The sequence below is a fragment of the Zootoca vivipara genome, chromosome 2 (assembly GCF_965207765.1).
Source record: "Zootoca vivipara chromosome 2, rZooViv2.hap1.1, whole genome shotgun sequence".
Taxonomy (NCBI): Eukaryota; Metazoa; Chordata; class Lepidosauria; order Squamata; family Lacertidae; genus Zootoca; species Zootoca vivipara.
Window position 1 is genome coordinate 114221816 of NC_142584.1, and position 27946 is coordinate 114249761.

At 46.6% G+C, this 27946-nt stretch overlaps 2 protein-coding genes and 2 pseudogenes across 25 annotated transcripts in view; 1 reads left to right on the forward strand and 3 right to left on the reverse strand.

The window, feature by feature from the left end:
- Window positions 1–5543, reverse strand: part of LOC118080234 (uncharacterized) — a 29916-nt gene extending 24373 nt beyond the window's left edge. For 6 of the 16 annotated variants that reach the window (XM_088663692.1, XM_088663691.1, XM_088663688.1 and 3 more), the window contains exon 1: window positions 2771–3080. The gene's annotated coding sequence lies outside the window, so the exon portion shown is untranslated. Of the gene's footprint in view, window positions 1–2714; window positions 3081–5251; window positions 5402–5458 lie in introns of those variants that run through there. The other 10 variants (XM_088663686.1, XM_088663684.1, XM_088663682.1 and 7 more) reach the window with 7 other exon arrangements.
- Window positions 5544–5653: 110 nt separating this feature from the next.
- The window catches only part of LOC118081122 (uncharacterized), a 31515-nt gene continuing 9222 nt past the window's right edge, over window positions 5654–27946 (forward strand). For 2 of the 7 annotated variants that reach the window (XM_035107321.3, XM_035107322.3), the window contains exons 1-8: window positions 5655–5805; window positions 7662–7762; window positions 9635–9836; window positions 11950–12094; window positions 13429–13847; window positions 16574–16700; window positions 18423–18536; window positions 21864–22031. In XM_035107321.3, coding sequence (XP_034963212.1) covers window positions 7692–7762; window positions 9635–9836; window positions 11950–12094; window positions 13429–13847; window positions 16574–16700; window positions 18423–18536; window positions 21864–22031 — 1246 coding nt within the window. In that variant the 5' untranslated portion in view covers window positions 5655–5805; window positions 7662–7691. Of the gene's footprint in view, window positions 5806–7661; window positions 7763–9634; window positions 9837–11949; window positions 12095–13428; window positions 13848–16573; window positions 16701–18422; window positions 18537–21863; window positions 22032–27946 lie in introns of all 7 variants that reach the window. The other 5 variants (XM_035107324.3, XM_088663674.1, XM_035107323.3 and 2 more) reach the window with 4 other exon arrangements.
- On the reverse strand, window positions 22903–24112 carry LOC148687104 (CD82 antigen pseudogene; annotated as a pseudogene). Its single transcript, XR_015948547.1, has one exon. The product of XR_015948547.1 is annotated as a CD82 antigen pseudogene (transcript).
- Window positions 26454–27617, reverse strand: LOC148687105 (CD82 antigen pseudogene; annotated as a pseudogene). The gene has a single exon (XR_015948546.1). The product of XR_015948546.1 is annotated as a CD82 antigen pseudogene (transcript).

A 27946-nucleotide genomic window follows, 5' to 3' on the forward strand; every position in this document is an offset into this window, starting at 1 on the left:
AAGAAATGGGAATTTTTCGACTATTTCTGAGGCAAAAACGACACTGCCAACACACGGGCTGCAATATGTCTGGATTTGCTTGGAAATTTTGCCGACTTCTGCCCAGACACTGCTTGCGACTGCAGTATTCTGAATAAGTCCAGGAGATTCCAGACTTGTGGCAACCCTACATTTAAACCCCATAATAACCTTGTGAGGTAGGTTGGACTGAGCCAAGGTCACACCCAGTGAGGTTCATGGACGAGCGGGGATTTGAACCCTGGTCTCCCAAGTTCCTAGCCCGACTCTCTCTAACCACTACCCCACACTGCCAGGCTGCAGACTGACTAATTCCTTTTCTTTAGGGAGATTGCCAGTCTAACAGCCCACAACCCTTAGGGGAAGGGAGTTGATTAAACAGCAACCATTTTATTTGTTCTGCCTTAACAGGGGGGGGGGGCACGGATAGTTGAGCCGCAAATCTGGCTTTTAATTTCCCAGCAACCAACACAAATGCAAGGTGGCCTTATTTTCCTTGGCCAGCCGTAAAAACCACACAAACTCGGTTGATGTAATAACATTTCCCGCACAGCTGAACTCAAGACAGGCGCTTTCCTCGAGGATCTTTATAGAGGGGGCACTGGGTGATGTAATGAACAGTGTCTTGTCTTACAGAACACACAGAAACACTGGTCCAAAGAAAATTCCTTGCAGCTTTAAATGTGGTTTCCAAAGGCAACCCAGAAAGGCAGAGGCTATAAGATCATCTTAATTTTGTAAAAGCAATTGGGCGTTTATGGCTATGACATATCAGAGAATCTCTCTGTCTCTGTTTGAATGGGATCCCTCTCAGAGGTGGTAAAGGAAGATGCAATCCTGGGCATGTTTATTCCAAGTTTAAGCCCTGTTTCGTTCAGTGGGTTTACTTCTGTCCGAGAGGTGAAGTGGGGAGAGTGAAAAATAGTGACAGACAGAGACACAGTTGGAGCTATAGACATAAAAATCCAGAATGATTGCATGTTGCTCTGCTTGTGGTCTGGCATGAAATTCTCATGTTGCATTTTGCTTGGCTGGGCGAGGGGGAAGCCAATCCACCCTTCCTGCATATCAGCGGAGCACAAGGCTTTTGTAGGTAACTGAGCGCTGGGTCTGTACAGACAGTGCGACAAGGCCATTTTAGTGGATGATTCTTGGGCCAGTCACTGCCTCTCAGCCTAACCTACCTTGCAGGGTTGTTGTGGGGATCAAATGAAGAGGGGAAGAACCATAAATGCCCCCTTCAGCTCTTTGGAGTAAAAAGTGGGATATAAATGCAATAAACAGTAGTAGTAGTAGTAGTAGTAGTAATATGCGATACATGACCCACCCCCAGGAACCCTCAACCTGCATCAACAGTACCATGCTGATATCATAGCTGCCAAGTTTTCCCTTTTCTCGCGAGGAAGCCTATTCAGCATAAGGGAAAATCCCTTAAAAAAGGGATAACTTGGCAGCTATGGCTGATATATGAGCCTACTCAGAAGTACGCCTCAGTACCTCACAGAGCTCAATGGAACTTACTCCCAGGTAAACGGGCACAGGATTGCTGCCAGAGAGCGTAAGCGCACTGGACTAAATTGCAAGGTTGGCACAAAACCACCCTCACAACCCAGTGGACCTCGAAGGGTTGTAAGGTAGCTGGATATGACTAATCAGAGATCACAGAATCACAGAGTTGGAAGGGACCCTGAGCATCATCTAGTCCAGGCATCCCCAAACTTGGCCCTCCAGATGTTTTGGGAGTACAACTCCCATCATCCCTAGCCGAGTTTGGCCGTCCCTGATCTAGTCTGACCCCCTTGCAAAGCAGGAATATGCAGCTGACCCATTCAGGGATCGAACCTGCAACCTTGACGTCACCAGCCCCACGCTCTAACCAACTGAGCTATCCCAGCTGGACTAATAAAGGGTGCAAGAGTCCTGTCCACTTTGTGCACCAGGGCTACCCTACAGGGTCGTCACAACCCATTTTCCCACAAAACTGTAACACTGACGACAGTGACAAAAATACACAAAAAGCTACCTTACACTTGCAACTTAAGCTTTGCCTACAGCAGACCCACTGAAATTAAAGTCAAGCATGTTCATGGGTTTACTCTGAGCAGGAGGAGCGCTGACTCCCTCCCATGGACCCCACCTAGCTCAGGGCGCACAGCTCCATATAGTCAACACGGGCTGGCAGCAGCTCTCCAGGATTTGAGGCTGGAGGCTCCGGGCTCTACCCGGAGACTGAACCTGGGGCCTTCTGCACTCAAAGCCACTGAGCTACGGCTTGCCTCCCCGCTTGCAAAAGCTGCCTTCCCACGAGTATCTTTTCAAAACCAACAAATGCGTATGTAATTTAACAAGAACAGCCCAGCAACAACCACACATTTCCCCTAGGAAATAAGATGCGAGTTAGAAAACAGAAACAGAAACCCCCCTCCCCTGCCACCAAAATCACAGCTCCCTGTTTAATTAATAAATAATAATAATGATAATAATAATAAATAATCCAGGATGTGTTTTCTCTGCTAGGCAAAGCTCTGCCTTCCTCGCAAACAAAATGGCTTCGCAAGCGACTTCGAAGTCTCCTCTGCGGACAACGAGGCTCTTCAGTCTATGCAGCCTTTTTTAATAAGTCTACGTTTTGGAGCGCGCGCGCGCGCTTCCAAAGACACCCAGAAATGCAAAGAGGTAACCCCACTGCTCCGCACCTTTTGGCCCCCCCTTGCACATTTGGAGGAAAGGGCAGGAAAACAACAGGACTCACTTGCTGCTCCTTCCAATGCACTCAGCCCCTTTTGCAAGGAAACTCGCCGAAGCCCAGATTCTCCTCCTCTCTTTCCTCCCCCCCTTTTTTTTGCAAACACTGTAGCCTACCAGGAGTCGCATTCACACGTTCGCGGGTTGGGTTAAGGAAACTCTCCCCTCTTCTTCCTTTCTGGGGAAGCCTCCCTTTTCACCCCTTTAGCTGGCTTAAACTATTAAAAGGAAGCCAGGAATGATTTAGGCCTGGGTCTCTTCCTTCTTTTTCCTCTCTCTATCTCCAACTCCTCCTCCTCCTCCCCCCGGAACAGGGTGGCGAAATGGTCTGCTCCGCTCCAGACAGGCAGCTAGCGGGACATACCAACTTTTAAATGAAATTATAGATGCAGGCTGTTTCAAAATCGCTGCAAGCAGAAAAGCAGCACGGCATGGGGGGCGGGAATCTACAGCGGCACCTTTCTCATTGCAAGGTGCAGTTGGTTTATTTATTTATTTATTTATTTATTTTGTATAAAAAAACTAACCTACCCACCCTGTAGTCTGAAATGGCGCGGTCCATTTTAGCGCCGCTTCCCGCTTGGTGTAACAAGAGCCACCCTAAATAAAAGATGAAAAGGGGGGTGGCAGAGGAACGTGTTGTGGGTTCCTTGCGCTTGCTGATCTTAAAATACAGTAATAAATTGCACTTCTTTTTCTTTCTTGCAGTTTAACCCTACCCTAGATTGCATCTGTGCGTGGTTTGCGCAGGAGCTATGCTGCGCTCAACACTCATAGGGAAATAGGAACTTGCCTTAACCAGCTCATGCGGTACATACATACATAGTACCACCTTATAGAGCAACTAAGTTTGTTCTGATATAAGCTTTCGTGTTGTTTGCACTGATTGGCAGCAGCTCTCCGCCGTTTCAGGCCGGTAGTTTTCTCCGCAAGCCGTTCCTGGGATTCCTGCATTGCAGGGGGTTGGACTAGATGACTCCTGGGGACCCCCCTTCCCACTCTTATGATTCCAACCAGATGCCCTTGGGGAAACCCACAAGCAGGATTTAAGCCCAAAGAGCACTTTCCCCTCCTGTGGGGAGTGACGGGTAGAAATCATAGATGGCTGGGTAGAAATCAGAAGTTGATGGTGGAAATCATAGGGTCTTTTTGACTGCAGTTTCAAAATTGTTAGGTGTTTGGGGCCAGGGGACTGAGTTCTGGTTCCAACCCAGATATCACAATAGTGTGGCAAGCTTCCAAATACTGTATTGTGTTTATATTCTGAATACTTATATGGTTGTCGTGTTTATATTTGGAATATTGTTTCCATAGCGTAAACCACCCTATGATAATGAGATAAGGAGTGGTACAGAAGTTAAATAAATATATTTAATATTTATCTCTGTGTAGCTGAAGCTACATTGCAAGACTAATAAATAAACCATAATAAAAGGCATAGAACAATAAAATGCATCACAAAGTTAAACCCTTATCTGGCAGAGCCTCTGGGTGGCAAGAGATGCATTTTAAATAAAAGGACACATTCTACTCATGTAAAAACATGCTGATTCCTGGACTGTCCGCGGGCCAGATTGAGACGGTGATTGGGCCGCATCCAGCCCCTGGGCCTTAGTTTTGGGAGCCCTGGCCTAGGGCTTGCCGATCAGAAGGTCGGTGGTTTGAATCCCCGCGACGGGGTGAGCTCCCGCTGCTCGGTCCCAGCTCCTGCCAACCTAGCAGTTCGAAAGCACGTCAAGTGCAAGTAGATCAATAGGTACCGCTCCAGCGGGAAGGGAAACGGCGTTTCCGTGTGCTGCTCTGGTTCGCCAGGAGCAGCTTAGTCATGCTGGCCACATGACCTGGAAGCTGTACGGCAGCTCCCTCGGCCAATAACGCGAGATGAGCGCCGCAACCCCAGAGTCAGTCACAACTGGACCTAATGGTCAGGGGTCCCTTTACCTTTAGCTGCAAGGTCAGCTTGTGTACACTTTTATCAGAGGCAGTTTATGCCTTAATCCTGTGGGAGTGAGTTCCACAGTTCAACTCTGCGCTGCGTGAAGGATTTTTAAAAATCTGTTCCGAATCTTTCAACATTCAGCTTGTATACTTATCAGTGGCAAAACACACACACACACACCAGGGATTGCTTTTGAATGGTTTTCTAAAAGACTGGAAGGTGTAAAGAGATGGGGCCAGAGACTTCTGTGTGTGTGTTAGGGGGAGGTGTGTTTCTATATTTTAGGGGGCCACCACCGAGAAGGCAACCTCAGAGGACACAAAAGCATAGCTGCCAAGTTATCCCTTTTTAAAAGGGATTTTCCCTTATGCTGAATAGGCTTCCTCGCGAGAAAAGGGAAAACTTGGCAGCTATGCACAAAAGATTTTGAGCAAGTCAATAAACAGGGATAAACTGTAAGGTTTTCTCCCCTTGAGCCCGCCTTCCCCTCTCATTAACAACACCCTAGTTTAAAAAAACCCACGAACAAACGAGGAAAGTGAAACTTACAATCTGAAATGCCTTTCTTTCTTTCTCTTTTTTCTCTCTCTCTTTTTCATTTTCTTTCTCCCCCTCCCTCTCTCATTCTCTTTCTTTCTCTCTCTCCCCCTCGTTCTCTCACTTTCAAGATTCTTCGTCGGTTGCACTTTCTCGTGTGAGTGCGTTTTGTAAAATGCGTGTTCCATTCCAACTTAAAAAACAAACAAAAACACCAACCCTGCAGAAGAACCCGTGCAATGCAATTCTTCTTCTTTTCTTTTTGCTCTGCCAACCTCCCCTTTTTAAAATCATTACCCAATAAGTAACCCAGAAGAAACAAAAACAGGGGGAAAAGCCTGCTGACACCTGGCTGTTGGATCTCGCAATGAAGGGGTTAAGGCAACCAGTAGACGAATTCTCGCCTTCCTAGAAAGGAAGGGGCCCTTTAGAGCAAAGGCACGGTGTTGTTAGGGGGAAGGAATAGCGGGTGCACCTTCCGGTCCCACTCCTCTCGGGCCACGAAGGAAGAGCCCCATTGCCTCGCAGACCAGCTGGAGTTGCATGGAGGGAGTCGCCAGCAAAAGGTGCGGCGGGTTTTGATTTTGGTTTTGGGGGTGAGAAGTGGGGACCCCATTGCTGTGGGCGGCCGTGGAGGCAGAAGGCGTTGCTCGGAGGGCGGCTTCAGAGGCTGGAGCCAGTGAGCCGCTGGTTCAAATGCCGCCTCTCTTAGGGACTAGGAACTTAGGGGAGCTGCTCTAGTCAGCTGCCCAGGGTTTCAGAAGGGAGGCCTTCCTGGAGATGCCATTGGGGGTGGATCCTGGGATATCCTGTCTGCAGAGGTGGTGGTCCGCCTCTGATTTTCGCTGCCCTTCGCCTCCAAAAAAAAAAAAAAAAAGAAACGGGGGGAAAACTGGGTTAGGAGCCATAATGTTGTGGTTATGGTTTGGTAGGGAGAAGATAGCAGAAGGGGAAAAACAGCAACCAGCAGGAAGAGAAAAGGCGAAGTTGTGGTTTGACGGCATGTGTTAGAAATGGTGAATCTTAATAAAATATAATTGGGGCGGGGGAAACTGGATTGGGAACTCCTGAAATTAGGGACATAGGAAAGTGCCTTGAACGCAATCGCTGTGGCCCTTATAGCTCAGTATTGTTCATACTGATTGTCAACTGTTTTCCAGGGAGGGAGGGAGCTTCTCTCAGCCCTGTTTGGGGATGTCAGGAGTCGTTTATTGTTGTTGACAGGAGTGCTTTGTTGTTGTTGTTGTTGATGATGATGATGATGATGATTGTGTCTGCGTAACCCACCCAGGGGTCCGTGAGCACCATTCACATAACAAAAACGGCCATAGAGGTGTCAACATTTTCAAATGTAGGGGGTCTCTGGCTGGGCTTTTGCAAAAAAGGGGTTCTGCAGTACTTCACATAGGAATGGTCTTCAATGGTTCCCGATTATGAGTTACAGCCCCATCAGACAGGCCTTTGAAATGTAATACATTCAAATCTTTCATAAAGGTGGTGGAGGGGAGGTTGGATGGTCATCTATTATTTGGTTGAGATTCCGGCATTGCAACTTTTTGCAGCTATTGTTAAAATTGCAAAACAATGAAGCATGGGACGGAGCAATGGAGAAATATCTGAAACAACAATGGGATATCCGCTCAGGCATGATGGAGAACAGCAACAACCGGGAAAAGATAGACAAAACATTTTACAATGACAGGAAGAAATAACATGGACAGAATAATTGCCACACACAGGAAGAACAAGGATATAGATCGAGTTCCTCATTTGTAGTTCTATAAATCATTTAAGAGTCGGACACGACTAAACAACTAAACAACAACAAAATCATTTAATGTGTCAGCACAAAGTTATTAATATTGCAGTTGTTCTATAAGGGATTATTATTTTGATTGGGATGTAATTGAAATTAATAAGATATTGGAACGCAGGAATAAAGAAAACCATCAAACCGTCAATTCTAGCACATGGGAGGCCACCTAAATTATATAATTTGGTATTTGAACAATTGGTATTAGTAATTGTATTATAATTTGGTATTGTTATAATGAGGGTATTATTGGATTGAAATTGAAAATAAAAAATATGATAGAAAAAAGAGATTCCTGCGTTGCAGTTAGTTAGACTAGATAACTCGGGTGGGGGGCGTGTGTGTGTGTGTAAAGATGGGTGTCTTTTGCATGTACTGCAAGCTGTACAATGAAGGTACTCAGTGCACATCTGTGGGAAGGGAATTCCTTCTGGCACATCTGTGGAGAGCAGGCCCCCCCCCCCGGATTGAGGGTGGGGGAACTACCAAGACACCCCCCTCTGCTGATCTTAACCCCTGAGAAAGTATGTAAGGGAGGAGACAGTCTTTCAGATTCCTCTTGTAAACTGCTCCATACTGTTAACCACTCTCTACCGTTATCTCTTACAGTTTTCAGCCAGCAGCCACATCTCTGTGATCATGGTGAAATCATGTTGTGCAATAAACTGCAACAACAAATTTTTGCTGGGCAACAATATTTCATTTCACAGGTAAGGTGCCCTTATGATGCCCTTAGGCTTGAACTGAATTTTCTCCATACTTGGTACATTCCCTGCATATAGAAAGCTAGCAAACAATGGAGGATGTGCAGCGAGTGATGTGGCAGCATCATTGGTCTGATCTGGCAGGGCTCTGCTAACAATGTTTATGTTACCATGTCAGATAGGATGGTTTATAATAATGGCTTTCTCCTGATGTACTAAGCAAGGAATCTTTAAATACATATGTATGATTAACTAAAGCGGGAAACGTTCTATCATGTGAGCATTGAAATAATGTGAGCACTCCACCTGCAGTCTGAAATGGTACTGTCTGCATACAGCTTGGACTGCAAGCTCATTCTTCCCCATTGCTGAGCTGTTATCTCCACTCTGTGGTACCCCCTCCACCAGCCCTGGTGATGCTCCACTGCTCATCAATTGCACTTCAGGAGAGAGCCAGGGCATAGGAAGAGTGCTGGGGACCACCTTCAGGGACTTGGCAGGCTGTATTAAGCCCACAAACTGGTAGTTCCCCATCCCCAAACTAAATCTGTAATCAACACATTGATGCTGCGGTTGCACGGAGAGGTACCTTTTCTTAGAAGTCAGCCAGTGTTCTTGCTTCCTTCTCCTCTGTCCCCCTCCATCAACATCTGTAGCCCCATCTGCACTATAACTTTAAAGCATTGTCATACCACTCTAAGCAGTCTGTTGGAGCGCTTGGGCACGGTCAGGAAACAGCTCCAAATGTGAGAGGCCTGAGCAAGTTCACTTTGCACCAGTGAAAGGGAAAAATAGACGGCAAACTTTAGTCAGTGGCTTCATTTACTGGCAGGCTTGAGCATACACAGTTACACATGTTTGCAGAGTCTCCTGCTAGAGCGCTAGCAGGGGTACTCCTTTAGATGGAGAATTGCCACCTGGCCTGCACAGCAAAACTCACAGCAAAGTACAGATCCAGGTTGCAGGTTCATATGTAGCTCCAAGCACAGCACATAGCCCAGCAGCAGCGAGCAAGTAGGTGTCATACAGCACAGCAGAGTTATTGTGCAGCAGATAGAATTTTCTGGTCTAGTTCCTCATATATAGGCAGGACAATCGCATCCTGGCCAGATGCCAGTTGCTGATTCAGCAGTTGCCATGCAGATTTGGCCAGGTATAAGCAATCAGCAATCTTGCACTTGAAACCAGGTGGAAGCAACCAGCACTTACATTTTTCCTGGGCAAGAGTAAACCTCCTTCAACACAATTATGGTTTCTCCCAAAGAATTCAGGGAGCTGTAGTTTGTTAAGGGTGCGGAGAGTTCTTAGGAGAACCCCCTATACTGTCAAACCCTTCTGGAGATTGTAGCTCTGTGAGGGAGAATGTGCTAAACTAGATGGACCAAGGGTCAGGTCAGGCATTTCTTGCTGGGATAGCTCAGTTGTTTAGCGTGTGGTGCTAATAACACCAAGGTTGCAGGTTCAATCCCCGTGTGGGCCAGTTGCATATTCCTGCATGGCAGGGGGTTGGTCTAGAACAGGCATAGGCAACCTTGTCTCTCCAGATGTTTTGGAACTACAACTCCTATGATCCCTGACCACTGACCCTGGGAGTTGTAGTTCCAAAACATCTGGAGAGCCAAGGTTGCCTATGCCTGGTCTAGAATATGATCCTGAGGTCCCTTCCATCTTTCTGATTCTATCTCTCTATCTAATTATAGCCATGTGTGTTTGTTTCATAGTTATGAGCACAGCTTCTGGGTATCTGTGAGGAAAGGAGTTTGGGACTTTAATCCATTTGTGCTTTGTGCCTCTGCTCCCTGTGAACACATTGTATGAAATAGAACATGAATGCAGTATTTAATTGCCATATAAATATATAACACATACTGGTCATAGGTTTCCTCTGGGGAAAAAAGATCTGTTGAAAAAGTGGGTTTGGAACATCCGTCGCAAGAACTTCACCCCCACACGGCACCATGTGATCTGCTCGGAACATTTTTGCGAGACGGACTACCTTGAAAACGTGGCTTCCGGGAGGCGGTACTTAAAGCCTGAAGCGATTCCGACAGTGTTTAACATACCCGAGCGGCTAAAGAAGGTAAATCTCACTGTCCTACCATTGATCTCGTGGACGGACGCCTTTGCTATACAGTACGATTGTGCCTTACGCGGGGGTCTGGCTCAGAGTGTTCTATGTACTGTATATGCAGAAATGTGTGTACTCAAACCCTTGGAACCGTCCCTTCACAAGTATACCGGTTTCCCTGTAGCTGGCTTGCTGAAAGGGCCTCGCTGCCTCAAGGAACTTAGAGCCTCTCAAAATGGCTTTTTTTGCTTTTTGTTGCACTCAGAGCCTCACCACGCATGAACCCCTTCCTCCTTAGAGAGAAGAATCTTTGCCTCTCTGCCTTCCTTGGGGAGCAAGGCACTCTCTGTGCTCTGACTCCAGATGCCCTAGGATGCTCTTGTGGGATCTCGTGGAAGCACTTTAGACCCAGCGCGTAGAGAGGGCCTTTATGACTTCCATAGCTGGAGGTGGTATGCCTCTGAATACCACTTGCTGGGAATCACAAGTAGGGAGTGTGCTGGTGTGCTTGCGTGCATGCTCTAGTTATCTCCCACTTGGACTCCTGCAATGTGCTCTACATGGGGCTACTTCTGAAGGTGATCTGGAAACTACAACTAATCCAGAATGCGGCAGCTAGACTGGTGACTGGGAGTGGCCGTCAAGACCATATAACACCTGTAATAATAATAATAATAATAATAATAATAATAATAATAATAATAATAATATATAATATTATTTATACCCCACTCATCTGGCTGGAGGGACCCAGGTGGCGCTGTGGGGTAAACCACAGAGTCTAGGGCTTGCTGATCAGAAGGTCGGCGGTTCGAATCCCTGCAACGGGGTGAGCTCCTGTTGCTCGGTCCCAGCTCCTGCCCACCTAGCAGTTCGAAAGCACATCAAAGTGCAAATAGATAAATAGGGACCGCTCCGGCGGGAAGGTAAATGGCGTTTCCGTGCGCTGCTCTGGTTCGCCAGAAGCAGCTTTGTCATGCTGGCCACATGACCCGGAAGCTGTCTGCGGACAAACGCCGGCTCCCTCGGCCTATAGAGCGAGATGAGCGCCGCAACCCCAGAGTCGGACACGACTGGACCTGATGGTCAGGGGCACCTTTACCTTTACATCTGGCTGGGTTTCCCCAGCCACTATAGGCGGCTTCCAAAAAAATATTAAAATACAATGGTCTGTTAAACATTAAAAGCTTCCCTAAACAGGGCTGCCTTCAGATGTCTTCTAAAAGTCTGGTAGATGTTTTTCTCTTTGACATCTGGTGGGAGGGCGTTCCACAGGGCGGGTGCCACTAACGAGAAGGCCCTCTGCCTGGTTCCCTGTAACTTGGCTTCTTGCAGCAAGGGAACCACCAGAAGGCCCTCGGCGCTGGACCTCAGTGTCCAGGCAGAATAATGGGGGTGGAGACGCTCCTTCAGGTATACTGGACCGAGGCCGTTTAGGACTTTAAGGGTCAGCACCAATACTTTGAATTGTGCTCAGAAACGTACTGGGAGCCAATGTAGATCTTTCAAGACCGGTGTTATGTGGTCTCAGTGGTCGCTCCCAGTCACCAGCCTAGCTGCCGCATTCTGGATTAGTTGTAGTTTCCGGGTCACTGGGTCACCTTCAAAGCCCCACATAGAGTGCATTAGCTCCCAGTACATTTCCAAGCACAATTCAAAATGTTGGTGCTGACCTTTAAAGCGCTAAATGGTCTTGGCCCAGGATACCTGAAGGAGCATCTCCATCACCATTGTTCAACCCCAGACACTGAGGTCCAGCTCCGAGGGCCTTCTTGCGGTTCCTTCTCCGTGAGAAGTGAGGTTACAGGGAACCAGGCAAAGGGCCTTCTCGGTACTGAAATGCCCTCCCATCAGATGTGAAGGAAATAAACAACTACCTGCCTTTTAGAAGACACCTGAAGGCAGCCGTGTTTAGGGAAGTTTTTAATGTTTGAAGTTTTAATGTGTTTTTAATATTCTGCTGGGCGCCGCCCAGTGTGGCTGGGGAAACCCAGCCAGATGGGTGGGGTATAAATCATTTATTTATTTATTTATCTATTATTATTATTATTTATTTATTTATTTATTTATTTATTATCCCATAGGCCAATGGTAGGCCACTGCTGAAAGTTTTATTTTCATACAGGGTGGTAAAAAGAGGCGGCCCCATGTCCGCCGTGATCCTCCACCAAGCTGTCAGTTGAAAACCAAGGAGAGCGATGCAGAAGTGCCTTCCCCTGGAAGCGATGTTGTGGGGCTGGAGCACTCTTACTCTCTCCCAGCCAGTCCAGGTAGGTCAGCAACTCGATTTCACAAAAGGCGCTGCTGGAATACAGCTTTCTGTAAAAAGAGACTGAGTGTATGAGTTTGTGGAATGCTCTCCCCAGGGAGGTTCGGCTGGCACCTTTATTATATACCTTTAGGCACTTGGCCAAAATGTTCCTCTTTAGCCAGGCCTTCGGCTGGCGCCCTTTTAAAATGTGTTTGGGGTGTGTGTGTTACTGGATTATGTATTTTGTGATTTAATTTTGTGATTTTATCTTGTGGTTTTATCTTGTGAACCCCCCTGAGACCTGCAGGTTAAGGATAGTAGGAGAGGATACATTGATTAAATATTATCACTCACGTTAGTGAGTCATGTAGCAGAACAGATTCCCCTCAATTCAGCAGGAAGCTAGTTTGCAGATTCGTTTGAATCTCTTTAGTGAAGCAATCCAATCTGCCTTGCCCAGGTGGATTATTCCTGGTGTCCCCTTTAATCCCTTTTAAAAGAATAAAGACCCAAGAGTCTTTCCTTAACAGTAACAGTACTCACATTCAGTTCACAATATGTTCCCTGAAGACAGGCTTTAGCTAGTAGTTACATAACAGTGTGAGTTCATCCCATATGGGGATTGAGCCAATGTGCTGCTGGCTGAGAGCCAGCAGACAGCAAAATACATTATGAGAACAGCATCAAGAGAAGGAATTTGCTGCAGGAGAGCAGCATGGCAGCAAGAGGAAAAGGGCTACGTGACTCGGCTCTTTTATGGAGTCAGCCAGGGTCATGCCCATCCCCCTCTTCACATGCAGGGGGAGGATGCTGGCTGGAGTAACACCCCCCCCCCCAACCTGTGTTCACTCTAGGGAAACAAGGAATGTTACATTTGACTGCTGCAATGGATAAATACCGTATTTTCTGGCGTATAAGACGACTTTTTAACCCAGGAAAATCTTCTCAAAAGTCAGGGGTCGTCTTATACGCAGCCGCAGAAGTGATTTATGGCACTGCGGACATTTTGGAAAAGGGCAGTGCGGCGCCAGAAACCACTTCTGCGCATGTCCAGACACGATTTTTGGCTTCCAGACATGCACAGAAGTAATTTCTGGTGCTGCAGACATTTTGGATATGGGCAGCGCATGCATGTCTGGCCCACAGACAATCGTAGGAAGAGGGGTAGTCTTATACGGCGAGTATATCCCAAACTCTATATTTTAACTGGAAAAGTTGGGTGTCGTCTTATACGCCCAGTCGTCTTATACGCGGGGAAAATACAACATAATTTATAGTTTGCTATTGAGCCAAGTGAATTGACCATCAAATGACCCATCCTGGTATTCACCTCTTGTCCTTAAAAACTGTTAGCCCGGGATCTTCGCTTGGCACCTGCGCGGGAGCACTGCCTGACTGACCCCACGGCAGGAAAAGGCCCTCGCTTCCTCCAGCCCAGGCCTTGGAGGGAATGCAGGGAGAGGACATGGCGAAACATCTCGGAGGAGCCCATCGACAACTCGGATGCCCAGCGCCAGCACTTCCGCCAGTTCCGCTACGAAGAGGTCAAAGGGCCCCGAGAGCTTTGCAACCGGCTCTGGGACCTTTGCCACCAATGGCTGAAGCCCGGGAAGCACACGAAATTGCAGATTCTGGAGCTGGTGATCCTGGAGCAGTTCCTGGCCAGTCTTCCCTGGGAGATGCAGGATTACATCAAGGAAGAGCAACCAGCAAACTGTGATAGTGCTGTGACCCTTGCCGAGGATTATCTGAAGAGACAGCAAGGGGAAGAGGTGAGTTCATTTCCTCTAGGGCAGATCCAGGCCACTGAGATGGGTTGCACAAGCTGATAGCATAGACTAGAGTTCCAACAAGAGTGGCCATCTCAAAGGGAAAGAAGCTGAGTATTGAGCATAGACTCAGGCAGAGCTGCAACAGGGAAACTCTTGTGTGGGTGATACGTGAACTGGTGTGCCCTGTCTGGGTTATTCCTTCAGAGATGCTGAGTACAGCTGGTTTAAACTGGTTCTGTTATTTCTTTCAGTCAAGGTCATGCTGTCTATAATAAGAGGCTAGACGGAGTCTGGGTTTCTACTTTCTCTTCCTATCTCTTTTCTGTCTGGTGTGGGGTTCTGTATGCTTAGTGTTAAGATTTAGTCTTGTTATAAGTCATCGTAAGTTTAAGTTAACTCTGCTGCAATATGGACAGTGCCAATCCTGAATGTATTGGATTTCTGACCATTATGCTCATTTGCCTGCGGTAGCAGTCAAGCTCTGCTGGATGAAATATTAATTGCGTCTGGTCTATTTTTTGGGAATCCTGCAACGTGTTTAACTGCTAACTATACATTGGAATCTACTCTGGATCAACATTGAGTAGACTTTCAATGACAAATTCCTGTCCTAAAGCACAAGCCTCGGATGACTGCCTGGATTTTTGTTGAGGAAGGAGGCTCTGCATCATAAGAACCTTGCTGGACCAGACCAGAGGCCAGATCTTTCCCAGCAGAGGAATGGTGGGAGGAACCAGCTGGGCAACCCCTAAGGGAAGATGGTCTAGCGCACAGGGTGTGGTGGTGGGATGGCAATGAGTGGTCAGAGGGAGAAGAATGGGAAGAGGAGGCGTGTCAGAAGCTGAAGAGGTAACAGGACTTGGTGGGCGGGGATAGTCTGTGGCAGAAGGAAGTCAAGAATCAGAGGCAGAAGCCGAAGCAGGAGAAGAGGAAGGCCAAGAGGCAGAGATGGGTCAGGCTGGTGCAGAGTCATGGGTTTTCTCCTCCACTTCCTGGTGCGACAATCTCCTGTCCCGCCTTGTCTCCCAGAACCAGGAGAGGCACAAAAAGGGCAGAGGAGAGGTTGGCTTCATGCAGGCAAAGTCTCCATTTGCTTGGAAAAAGCCCTGAGGAAGTGTGGACTTTCAGTCTTAGCAACAGATTTTCATGAAAACCACCTCCACTGTGCTCATTAGGCTTGACACTCAGTCAAGTCTGTGAAGATTTTTTTTTTGTTAACAACAACAACAAATTTTTATTTGTATCCCACCGTCTCCTGCCAGAGCTGGGCTCAGAGCGGCTAACATCATATTAATAACACAAAATGCATAAAAACAAGCAATCAATTAAAATGCATCGCAAAACTAATTCAGATAAATTAAAATTAAACTGAACAAATGGCAGTCCTCAGGTTCAATTGAAAGCGGTTAAAACTCACCAGGACCAACTGTTTCCAAAGATATTATAAGGACCTGTGAGCAGGCTGGGAAACCTCCTTTGTGCTTGTTCTTATACAAAGAGAAAATGAGTCAGACTGAACCCTGGCCTAAGGCCTGGCAGAACAGCTCCGTCTTGCAGGCCCTGCGAAAAGATGTCAAATCTTGCAGGGCCCTGGTGTCTTGTGGGAGAGCATTCCACCAGGCCAGGGCCACAACCGAAAGGCCCTGGCTCTGGGCGAGGCCAGCATGACCTCCCTGGGGCCCCGGATTTTCAGGATGTTGTTATTAGCAGACCATTATTAGGGTCCTCCGTGGGACATACCAGGAGAGGCGGTCCCATAGGTACGAGGGTCCTAAGCTGTATAGGGGTTTAAAGGTTAAAACCAGCACCTTAAACCTGATCCTGTACTGTACTCCACCGGGAGCTAGTGCAGCTGGTATAGTACTGGGTGAATGTAATCCTGTGGCGAGGATCCCATAAGGAGTCTCGCTGTGGCATTCTGCACCCGCTGGAGTTTCTGGGTCAGTTTCAAGGGCAGCCCCACATAGAGTGAGTTACAATAATCAAGCCTGGAGAAACAGTTAGCTCCATCTTTGAACTGTGTGATTACTGACCGCCATGCTCCTGTGACGTAGGACCCGACTGCAACAGCAACTCTCCTCCATAGAATTCCCAGGCAACTTGTATTCAGAGGCACACTGACAGCAGAGGTAGAACACAGCCATTGTGGCTCATTTCCATTGAAATGAGCCTTCTTCTCCCTGAACTTGTCCAGTCTCTTAAAGCTGTTTAAGTTGGCGAAATGTCTCCAAATGTGAATTCCGTAGCTAACTGTTGTGTGAAGGCAACAGTTAGCTACGGAATTCACAACGAAGCTGAAGGTTGGTAGGTTGTGGATAAAGTCCTTCTTCACACAGCACAGTTACCCTGTGGAACTCCCTCCCACAGGAGGGCAGTGATGACCAACAACTCGGATGGCTTTAAAAGAGGATTAGGCAAATTCATGGAAGGTAAGGCTAGCAAGCAGCTTGCCTCACAGTGCTTTGGAATCGTAGGTGGGCAGAGTGCTGTGCTTTGGGTCCTTTCTGCAGGCTTCCCTTTGCAGCAACTGGCTGGCCACAGTGGGAACAGGATGCTGGGCTCGGTGGGCCCTCGGCCTGATCCAACAGCCAGCCAGGCTTTTCTTAACCCTGCCTCATTGATGGCAGCTGCCTCGCCAGCAGACGTAGTGCCGCACAGACCTGAAGGAACAGAGCCTATCCCTTTCGTGGCTGTGTTCTCTCCCTCACCCATTTTCTTGTTTTTAGGTGCGGAGGCCGCTGGCCGAGATGGCGGCCAATCTCCCTGAGTCCGAGAAAGCTCCCTCGGAGGTGCGTCGTTCGCTGCGGGTCAGGAGGCCCACCAGGAAGGGAGATGGAAGTTCTGCTTTGCTGGGTAACAATTATTTGTGCTTCCCTTGTGGCAGGTGAAGGGGAAGATCCAGCCTTCCAGGTGTTGCTGGACTCCCATCATACAATGACATCGCTTGCAAAGGCTGATGGGAGTTGTAGTTCAGCAGCACCTTCAGGGCCAAAGGTTCCCCACTCCTGTTCCTATGACATGTCTTTTCTCTCGTCTCCTCTTCTCTTCCTCGGTTTCCTGCCTCACATTCTGAGGGCTGCTGTTACAAGACTCTATTTGTGTGTGGGGGGGGGCAGTTCTTATCCCCAGCCTGTCACAAAAAGGATTCTCTGTTTGTTTAGAAGTAGGAGGACTGGGTTATTACAGTCATACCTCGGTTTAAGTACGCTTCGGTTTGAGTACTTTCAGTTTACGTACTCCGTGGACCCGTCTGGAACGGATTAATCCACTTTCCATTACTTTCAGTGGGAAAGTTCACTTCAGGTTAAGTACAGACTTCTAGAACCAATTACACTCATACTTCGGGTTAAATACGCTTCAGGTTGAGTACTCCGCGGACCCGTCTGGAACAGATTAATCCACTTTCCATTACTTTCAATGGGGAAGTTTGCTTCAGGTTAAGTATGCTTCAGGTTAAGTACAGACTTCCAGAACCAATTGTATACTTAAACTGTACTTTATCTTGGTCCAGTATACCTGAAGGAGCATCTCCACCCCCATCCTTATGCCCGGACACTGAGGTCCAGTGCCGAGGGCCTTCTTGGTAGTGGCACCCGCCCTGTGGAACGCCCTCCCACCAGATGTCAAAGAGAAAAACAACTACCAGAGTTTTAGAAGACATTTAGAAGACATTTGTTTAGGGAAGCTTTTAACGTTTAATGATTATTGTATTTTAATATTCTCTTGAAAGCTGCCCAGAGTGGCTGGGGAAACCCAGCCAGATGGGCGGGGTATAATTAAATTAATAATAATAATGATGATAATAATAATAATAATAATAATAATAATAATAAAGGGAGTGACCATAGCACAGTGGTAGAGCCTGCAGAAAATCCCAGGTTCAACCTCCCCAATGGTGTCTTCCAGGAATGGCTGGGAGAGACCGCAGTCTGTAATTCTGGGCAGCTGCTGCCAGTCAGTGTGGACAGTTCTAAACTAGATGTGCCAGTGGGCTCCTAACTAAAACAGTGTAGACAGAATCTAAAATGGAAGTGTTTTTAGGACACCATAGCCACCTATGGAAGCAAACCAGTGCTATTTTTCTAGAAAAACAGGTGCCGGAACTAGTCACCACGAACACTTCCCTTGTTCTAATATACAGTGGAACCTCACTTTTCAAGCGTCTCGGAAGCTGAATGATTCAAAACCTGAACACCGAAAACCCGGAAGGAATTGCTTCCGTTTTTGAACGCGCCTCAGAAGTCAAACGGCTTCCGCCAGCGTGTTTTTCCATTTTTCCAGTGGATTTTGCCGACTGCCCATTGATCCTCGGTTTTTGAACGTTTTGGAAATCGAACGGTCTTCCGGAACGGATTATGTTCGAAAACCGAGGTTCCACTGTAACGGCAATGGCAGCCACCTGAGAGGTGCCAGAACTGAGTTCTAGAAAGTTCCGGCTGGGGGGGGGGGGAGCCCTGAAGCAAACCACATATGGCACCCTTTGGCCATTGGTTTCTTAGGTGATTTCTTGAGAGAGTTTTTTCCTTCTTCCTTAGAATTCATTTCCCCCCATCTCTCTCTCTCTTGATCCTCCAGAAGATGTGCCTGCAAGTGACAACAACCAGGCAGAGATTCTTCAAGATGAAGTCCCTGCATCTGAAGAAGTGGTATCTCAGGAGGAAGTTTCCTCCGTGACTGAGGCTGCTGAAAGTAGGTACTCATTAAATATGGCGTTCGTTTAATAGAAGCAATCTCTGTCGGGAATGGATCTGGAGCCACTATTTGCCATGCTGCCCTGAGTAAAGGTAGCGGCGCTTAGATCCGGGCCTTGTCTCTAGGCCTAAGCCTGCCAGGGTTTCGAAGGGATTAAGAATGTAAAACCAGCACTCGTATTTTACCTCATGGAAGGAAAGAAGGGAGTAAACAAGAGAGGAATTCTCAGAGGTGCACCATTATTTTATTTTATTTTGACAAAGTAATACAGTAATCATAAATAAATAAGAATAAAAATGTGCACCCCGTTACCACAACCATTCCATTGTAACTATCCAACCTCCCAAAATTTCAGCACCTCCTGTGATGGCTTGACCCCTTTCAATTTTAAAAGTACAAATTCTACAAACACTCTCCATATCTCCTCAAAATCATTTCTCCTGCATATTCCCCGTCTTACCTTAATGGCACATGTTAATTTATCGTTAATAGCTATATCCCACACCTCTTTATGCCATTCTTCCATTTTATATTCTGCTTGCCCCTTCCACTTCCTAGCTATCATAATTTGTGCTATCTCCTTAAACACTGGCAGAAAAATTGTACTTATTTACACTCCTACCACATGTGAACATAATTCCCGGTTTTCTAGCATTCCCTCCAACATAACACCAAATATTCCTTGTTTATGTTATTTAACCTGACTAAATCAGATTAAATCAGGTCAGACCTTTGCTTATTTATTAGGTTTATTTTAAATATAGGTTGATTTTCTGAGCAGATACCCATTCCAGAGCCTCTTACAATCACAATCTTTCTTTTTTAAAAATTGTTTATTTATTTATTTTCCGCTGTTATACATCACAAAAAAGAAAATATACAACAATAAAAATCCATCACCCCCTATCAATTAAATGAACCCACAAACAGACTAACTAACAAACAGACAAATAACACCACCACCACAACAATACATTCATATTGTTTAGCTTAATTTCACATAAGAATATTATTTATTCTGAGTACCTGACTTCCCATCTACTCCTTACATCTGCACCTCATCCTTTTTTAGTGCCATATCAAAACATGTTTTGGTTTTCATAATTTGTGTTTTGTCCTAAGTTTTCCATCTAACTTTTGATTTTTACTGAAGTTATTTGAATGCTGTTACAGACTTTAAACTGCTGTTACTATATTTCAAATATATTTTAAAGACTTCCCATTTTGATAGAAATGCATCCTTTGACTTATTCTTTATTCTTTCTGATAGATTATCCAGTTCCGCATATTCAGTCATTTTCTGAATCCAATCTAGTCTGGACGGGATTTTATCACTTTTCCAGTTTGTCGCAATAAGTATTATTGCCGCGACCGTAGCATAAAGAAAAATTGCCTTTACCTTTGTAGGGATAGTCAAATCTATAATTCCCTGTAGGTAGGCTTCTGGTTTCATATTAAAATATATTTTTAACATTTTTTCCAGTTCAGAATGGATCTCCTTCCAGAACCTTTTGATTTCTTTGCATTGCTACCGTATGTGATATAAATTTCCTTTTTTTCTTTACACCTCCAAAAATTACTTGGTACACTTTTATACATCTTAGAGAGCTTCCAAGGGGTTATATACCATTGATGTTGCATTTTGAGGAAGTTCTCTCTTAACGAATAACAAGCTGTAAATTTCCAGTCCGATTTCCACAAATTCGCCCACTGTTTCATAGTTATTGTGTACCCAAATCTTGTGCCCCCTTAATCATTGCAGCAATGACCTTCTCCTCCTTGACTTCCCAGTCAAGGAGGAGTCTGTATGCTTTGGAGAGTGTTTTAGATACAGAATTTACTACATCAGATTCGAATCTAGAGATCCCTGTGGCAAAGCGTTTTTGTTTATCCATTTTAAATGTCTCATGCAGTTGATGGTACTGAAACCAGTGTGTCACATACTCCCTTATTTCCTCAAAGCCTTTTAGTTTAAATTGATTGTCCTCTTCTTCTAGGAGTAATTTGTATGATGGCCATGTTCCTTGGGTATTTTTCCTCTTGACTGCACATGCCTCTATTGGGGAGATCCATTGGGGAATGTTAGGTTCTAACAGATTTCTGTGTTTCTCTCACACAGCAAACAGAGATTTCCTAATACAGTGGTGCCTCGCTTAACGAATGCCCTGCTTAATGAAATTTTCGCATAACGAAAGGTTTTTTCTAGCGGAGGTTGCCTCGCTAGACGAATTCGTTTTCGTCTAGCGAATCGCAGTTTCCCATAGGAATGCATTGAAATTCAATTAATGCGTTCCTATGGGCAAAAAAAAAATAAAAAAAAATCAATGCATTTCTATGGGATTCGCTAGACGAATTTTTTCGTTATAAGAAAAGACCCGTGGAACGAATTAAATTCGTCTAGCAAGGCACCACTGTAATATGGTTTGTGAAGCCTCTAGGAATTTTAGCTTTCCCATAGGCCATATACACTTGCCAACCCCACCTGTTATCAAACCCCTCCAGGTCAAATAGTTCCGAATCTTGCAATAAACGCCATTCTTTCAACCAAGCGAAGCAGGGTAATACAATTTCATAATACAATTTAAGATCGGGCAACGAGAAGCCTCCTCTGTCTTTTACATTAATTAGAATCTGATGTTTAACTCTAGGTCTCTTCCCCTGCCATACAAATTTAGAGATGTCTTTCTGTCAATTTTGGAGGCAGCCTGCTCCACCCAATATTGGAATCATTTGAAACAAAAAGGTCAGCCTGGGGAGCACATTCACCTTTGTGATAGATATCTTCCCTAAGATTGATAATTTCAGCCTACTCCAGATTTCAAAATATCTTTTTATCTCTGCCCATATTTTTACATAATTGTCTTGGAATAGGTTTATGTTTTTTGGGGTAATCCATATACCTAAATATTTTGCTTTGTTACATATCTTCAGACCTGATACTTCTTCTAACTCTTCTTTTTCCTGTATAGATATATTTTTGACCAGTAGTTTTGTTTTGGTAATGTTCAACTTAAAACCCGCAACTTCTCCAAAAAAATTAATCAAATCCATTACTCTCAATAGACTCTCTTTGGGTTTTTTGATTATTAATAGGTCATCGGTGAAGGCCTTAAGTTTAAAGGATTTATTTCCCAAAGTTATTCCTTTGACCAATTGATCTCCTCTCATCCAGTTGTTTAGGACCTCCATTGTTGTAATGAATATCACAAATCAACTTCAACGTTACTCAGAAATGGTGTGTATTTGGCTGCATCCCTTACACCCCCATTTCTCCACAGCAGTTTTCAGGGTCCATTTTTCCCTGTCTCTTTCTCATCCTTATAGTTGTGTCAGTGAGCGATGGGTGGCAGAGTGACGAAGAAGGGGAGCTGTGTGGGGCACCATGTGAAGAAAGCGAGGGCACAGAGATTGAGGAGAACTCCAGGGGTCTGGGAAGAACAAAGAGGCAACAGGGATCTGAGGCACCTGAGAAGGGGAAGAAGAGACTGGCAGGTAGTCTCTTATTTCTATTCACTTTCCGGTAGCTATTTTTGCTACCCCGCTCTTCATCCCGAGGTCCCAGGGTAAGTCACAACCATGTAAAATGCAATGTTAACAATGCAACTGCAGTAATAAGGGAAATATTGACCTCAGGTGACAAAGGCCCGACACCTTAACCTATCGAGATTTGAGCCCCAAAGTCCCAGGAGCACCTCCCACTTTCAATGATTAATAGGCAGACTAGCAGGCCACTTATAGGGACGCGGGTGGCGCTGTGGGTTAAACCACAGAGCCTAGGGCTTGCTGATCAGAAGGTTGGCAGTTCGAATCCCCGCAACGGGGTGAGCTCCCATTGCTCGGTCCCAGCTCCTGCCAACCTAGCAGTTCGAAAGCACGTCAGAGTGCAAGTAGATAAATAGGTACCACTCCAGCGGGAAGGTAAATGGTGTTTCCGTGTGCTGCTCTGGTTCGCCAAAAGCGGCTTAGTCATGCTGGCCACATGACCCGGAAGCTGTACCTCGGCCAATAAAGCGAGATGAGCTCCGCAACCCCAGAGTCGGCCGCAACTGGACCTAATGGTCAGGGGGCCCTTTACCTTTACCTAGCAGTCCTCTTGCAGCAGGATACATTTACCCCCCCCCCCCAAAAAAAAAAACTGGGCGCAGATGAGTCATTTAGTAATAGTTTACCGGGGCATAGATTTTTGTGGTTCTTAGTCAAAGCCTCGATAAGGTACAGTGGTACCTTGGTACTCGAACTGCAAAGGGCAATAGGTGAAATTGTACGCTTGCATCTGTGCCTAGCATTAGTCTGATTGGTGTACGAAAGACTGAGCACTAAGCAAAAATAAGTATTTTACTTTTTTAATCTTTTTTTTAGTGAAGTAGTGGAATATTGCAAACATTTGCAGCAAACAGGTCCAAGGTACCGTTCAGTAGATCTGAGGAAGTGAAGGCAAGGGAGGCAAATTAGAGTAGGAGTTCTCTTGTTTGACAGTGAAAGGGAGAGAGAGAGCATTCCCAACAGCAGTGGCCAAAAGTCCCCCAAATTACCCCAAATTGGGTAGGGCACAAGGTTTATTTACACATAGCCATGGTGACAGAGAGCTGCAGAGGAGGTTCATTCAGAGGCTTGTCAAGACAGGCCCAGAAGTGGACTAAAAATAAGGAAGAGATTTGCCGGAGCCTGTGTCAGCATCAAAAGTAGCCTTTGCCTCTTGGCCACTTCCGGTGAATCCTCCTCAGAGTGCTTTGCTCCTGCAGAAGCAAATAGACAGCACTATTCCTAACACCTCGGGGAGAGAGACGGCTGCACAGACCCCGATGATGACGTTGTTGTTCTTGTGAAACCAGTTACGGGCGGAGGTCACGCAGCCCTTCTTTCTCACCGGCCAGCTGTCAAAGGTGTCTGAAGGAGCGGCCAGAGGGCAGAAGCCTATCGCTGTCTCCAAGCTGGTGGCGTTGACACCGCAAGAGCAAGGGTAGTGTGTGTAATTTTTTTGCTGGAGGAAGAGGTTCAGCTTCCAGTTTTCCGGCCCGATCCATCCGCAGCAAGACATCTTGGATTGGAAGTAGTCCCAGGCAAGCATGGCGGACCTGTTGGTTTCGTGCCTCAGGTCGTAGTTCTGGATGAGGTGGTGGACAAAGGGGGGCATTTCTTCCTCGATGGCCTTCGCACGGCGATAGATGAACAGGCCGATGGTGGCCTGGGCCACCAGGAGCAGCAGCAGGCCAACGATGTACAGCCCCAAGAAACAGCGGATCCCTCTGCAGGCCCCGACACAGCCCAGGAACCCCATCACCGTGGTGACAGCCCCAATGCCGATCAGGGTGTAAGGCAGGATGTTCATGGTGGACGTCGAGATCTGCAGGATGGTGATGAGATTTTCCGTGTAAAACAAGAGCCATATTCCGGAGCCCATGATCAGGGCCCCCAGAACAAAGAAGAAGAGGTTGAAGAAGAAGAGGCTGGAAGCAATGGCTTTCTGCCAGATGGGCTTCATCTTCTCACAGACGCATCTTCTTTCTGTTTCGGAATTCAGAACCTCCAGGACAGACAGTTCAACAGCTGTACAGGCTTGGATGACCCACAGAACAAGAACCCTTTTTTATTATCATCTAGTCGCCTTTGGGGACGCGGGTGGCACTGTGGGTTAAACCACAGAGCCTAAGTTGGCGGTTCGAATCCCCGCAACGGGGTGAGCTCCCGTTGCTCTGTCCCAGCTCCTGTCCACTTAGCAGCTCAAAAGCACGTCAAAGTGCAAGTAGATAAATAGGTACCATTCCTGCGGGAAGGTAAACGGCGTTTCCGTGTGCTGCTCTGGTTCACCAGAAGTGGCTTTGTCATGCTGGCCACATGACCTGGAAGCTGTACGCCGGCTCCCTCGGCCAGTAACGCGAGATGAGTGCCGCAACGTCAGAGTCGGTCATGACTGGACCTAATGGTCAGAGGTCCCTTTTCCTTTAGTCGCCTTTGAGTTGCGCACCCCAACCCCTCTTGTTTTTTAACATCTGCCGCTTCAATTATGTGGTCTTTCCCCCTCCCCCCCTTTCTGGAAGTGGAGCACATTCCTTTTTCCTCACTTCTAACCTGATGGCCACTGATGGAATCTGAAAGTTCAGCAACATCATAATATCCATCTCTTTAGAACAATAAAAATATAATTTTAATTTGTATTTATACCCTGCTTGTCATCAAATGTTCTGAGATGAGTTACAGAAATATAGCAATCAAAATAACTGCAATATATCAATAGAATACTTGCCTTTGACTTTCAGGTGTCTCAATAGGCCTATGTAGTTGTTTATAATTTTCTTGAGTAGCTATTCACTTTAGCAGTTGTTCGGTTAGTGTTGCAATATGTCAATAATAATAAATTATTATTATTACAGTGGTACCTTGGTACTTGAACGCCTTGGCTACCAAACAAATCTGCTCCCAAACACCGCAAACCTGAAATGAGTGTTCCGATTTGTGAACGTTTTCGGAAGCCAAACGTCCAACACTGCTTCCAATTGAGTGCAGGAAGCTCCTGCAGCCAATCGGAAGCCGTGCCTCGATTTTCGAATGGTTTTGGGAGTCGAACAGACACGCGGAACGGATCAAGTTTGACAACCAAGGTACTACTGTACATCTTGAGCAAAAATCAGTTCAGCATATAAAAACCAGCACCACACAAGACTACACAGAGAGTGAGACAGTAAGATCCAGACAGGGAGAGAATCAAAAGTCAAATGAAGCTGTTCACTAGGTAGTTGAGATATGTTCCCAGTGACCTTGAAAGGAGATGAGCCAAAACATCATCTGCCTGCTTCTTAGCAGGAATGAGAAGTGCTGACCAGCTAAAATTCTTTCAGCATGTTCCACCTTCAGGTTCTCCACATACATAAAACTTTAACCCTCAACATGAGCATACAATAAAAGCTGTATAATGAAGGCGCCAAATGCACTTTGGCAAGGAGGGGTTCCGCAGCTTAGGAGCTGCCACAGAGAAGGCCCTGCCTCAGGCCACGCTCGCATGCACCATGAGCTTCTGACGATGGTGGCTCTAGCGAGAGAACTGACCCCCTTTGCTAATCTTAACACCTGAGAAGGGTGGAATTGTAGACCCTGGAGCCCTTTCTCCTTTGGGCTAGTTCAGAAATGCCTAATGCCTTCTGCCTTCTTCCATTTTCGTCTTTGGAGGAAATCTCTACAGGCTCAGAGGAAAAGGGAAACCCTAATTCAATCATAATACACTGTTTCTGAAAGGCCTACAAGCCCACATTAATCCAGGAAGTGAAACGTGGGGGGCCACAGGGATTTTTTCCAGGGACAGCGGGGGAATGAGAGGAGGAAGCTGGTTACCCACAAACAAAATGAAAAGATTGCTGCCTCTCCGTTTTGTCTTGCGCCTTAGGTTCTGCAAATACTAAAAAGGTTCTTTCAAAAATTGAAAGTGGGAATGGGGCAGTGCCTCAGTGATATACCCCTTGCTTTGAACATGAGAAGAGCCTGCTGGATCCGGCCAGTGGCCCATCTAGTCCAGCATCCTGTTCTCACAGCGGCCAACCAGGTGCCTGTGGGAAATCAACAATCAGGATTCGAACACAAGAGCACTCCCCACTCGTGTGGTTTCCAGCAGCTGGTATTCAGATGTGTTGCTGCCTCTGACTGTCAAGCAGACCAGAGCCATCGTGGCTTGTAGCCATTGATAGTCCTATCCTCCATGAACTGATTGGTTCCCCTTTTATGAACAAGTTGCAGGGGGCATCCCCCCCCCCCCGTCTGCGAAGAGGTCAAACGATGCAGCAAAGATCCGAAATTAAAATCAAATTTCCCAATCTGTGTACACCCTATCTGCAAAGGGCCACAGGTGAAATTGTATGCTTGTGTCTGTGCCTAGCATTAGCCTGATTGTTATCCGAAAGACTGAGCACTAAGCAAAAATAAGTATTTTACTTTTTAAATCTTTTTTTTAATTTTAGCGAAGTATTGAAATATTGCAAACATTTGCGGTAAACAGGTTCAAGGCACAGTTCAGTAGATCTGAGGAAGTGAAAGCAAGGGAGGCGAATTAGTGTAGGGATTCTCTTGTTTGACAGCGAAAGGGAGAGAGATAGCACTCCCAACAGCAGTGGCCAAAAGTCCCCCAAATTACCCCAAACTGGGTAGGGCACAAGGTTTATTTACACATAGCCATGGTAACAGAGAGCTGCAGAGGAGGCTCATTCAGAGGCTTGTCAAAACAGGCCCAGAAGTGGACTAAAAATAAGGAAGAGATTTGCCGGAGCCTGTGTCAGCATCAAAAGTAGCCTTTGCCACTTGGCCACTTCCGTTTAATCCTCCTCAGAGTGCTTTGCTCTTGCAGAGGCAAACAGACAGCACCATTCCCAACACCTCGGGGAGGGAGACGGCTGCGCAGACCCCGATGATGACGTCGTTGTTCTCGCGAAACCAGTTACGGGCGGAGATCACACAGCCCTTCTTTCTCACCGGCCAGCTGTCAAAGGCGTTGGAAGGAGCGGCCAGAGGGCAGAAGCCTATCGCTGTCTCTGAGCTGCTGGCGTTGAGGCCGCAAGAGCAAGGGTAGTGTGTGTAATTTTTTTGCTGGAGGAAGAGGTTCAGCTTCCAGTTTTCCGGCCCGATCCATCCGCAGCAAGACATCTTGGATTGGAAGTAGTCCCAGGCAAGCATGGCGGACCTGTTGGTTTCGTGCCTCAGGTCGTAGTACTGAATGAGCTGGAGGACAGAGGGGGGCGTTTCTTCCTCGATGGCCTTCACACGGCGATAGATGAACAGGCAGGTGGTGGCCTGGGCCACCAGGAGCAGCAGCAGGCTGACGAAGAACAGCCCCAAGAAACAGCGGGTCCCACTGAAGGCCCCGACGCAGCCCAGGACCCCCATCACCATGGTGGCGGCCCCGACGCCAATCAGGGTGTAAGGCATGATGTTCATGGTGGACGTCGAGATCTGCAGGATGGTGATGAGGTTTCTCTTGTCAAACAAGAGCCATATTCCGGAGCCCATGAGCACGGCCCCCAGAACAAAGAAGAGGTTGTTGAAGAAGAAGAAGAGGCTGTAAGCAGAGGCTTTCTGCCAGATAGGCTTCATCTTCTCACAGACGACTCTTCCTTCTATTTTGGAACTCAGAACCTCCAGGACAGACGCACAAACACACACACAGTTCAACAGCTGTACAGGCTTGGATGAGCCACAGAACAAGTGCCTTAGAGCAGTGGTCCTCAACCTTGGGCCTCCAGATATTTTTGGCCTACAACTCCCATGATCCCTAGCTAGCAGGACCAGTGGTCAGGGATGATGGGAACTGTAGTCTCAAAACATCTGGAGGCCCAAAGTTGAGGACCACTGCCTTAGAGCACCTGGGCTCACAGCTTTTTTTATCATCATCTAGTCGCCTTTGAGTTCTGCACCCCAACCCTCTTGTT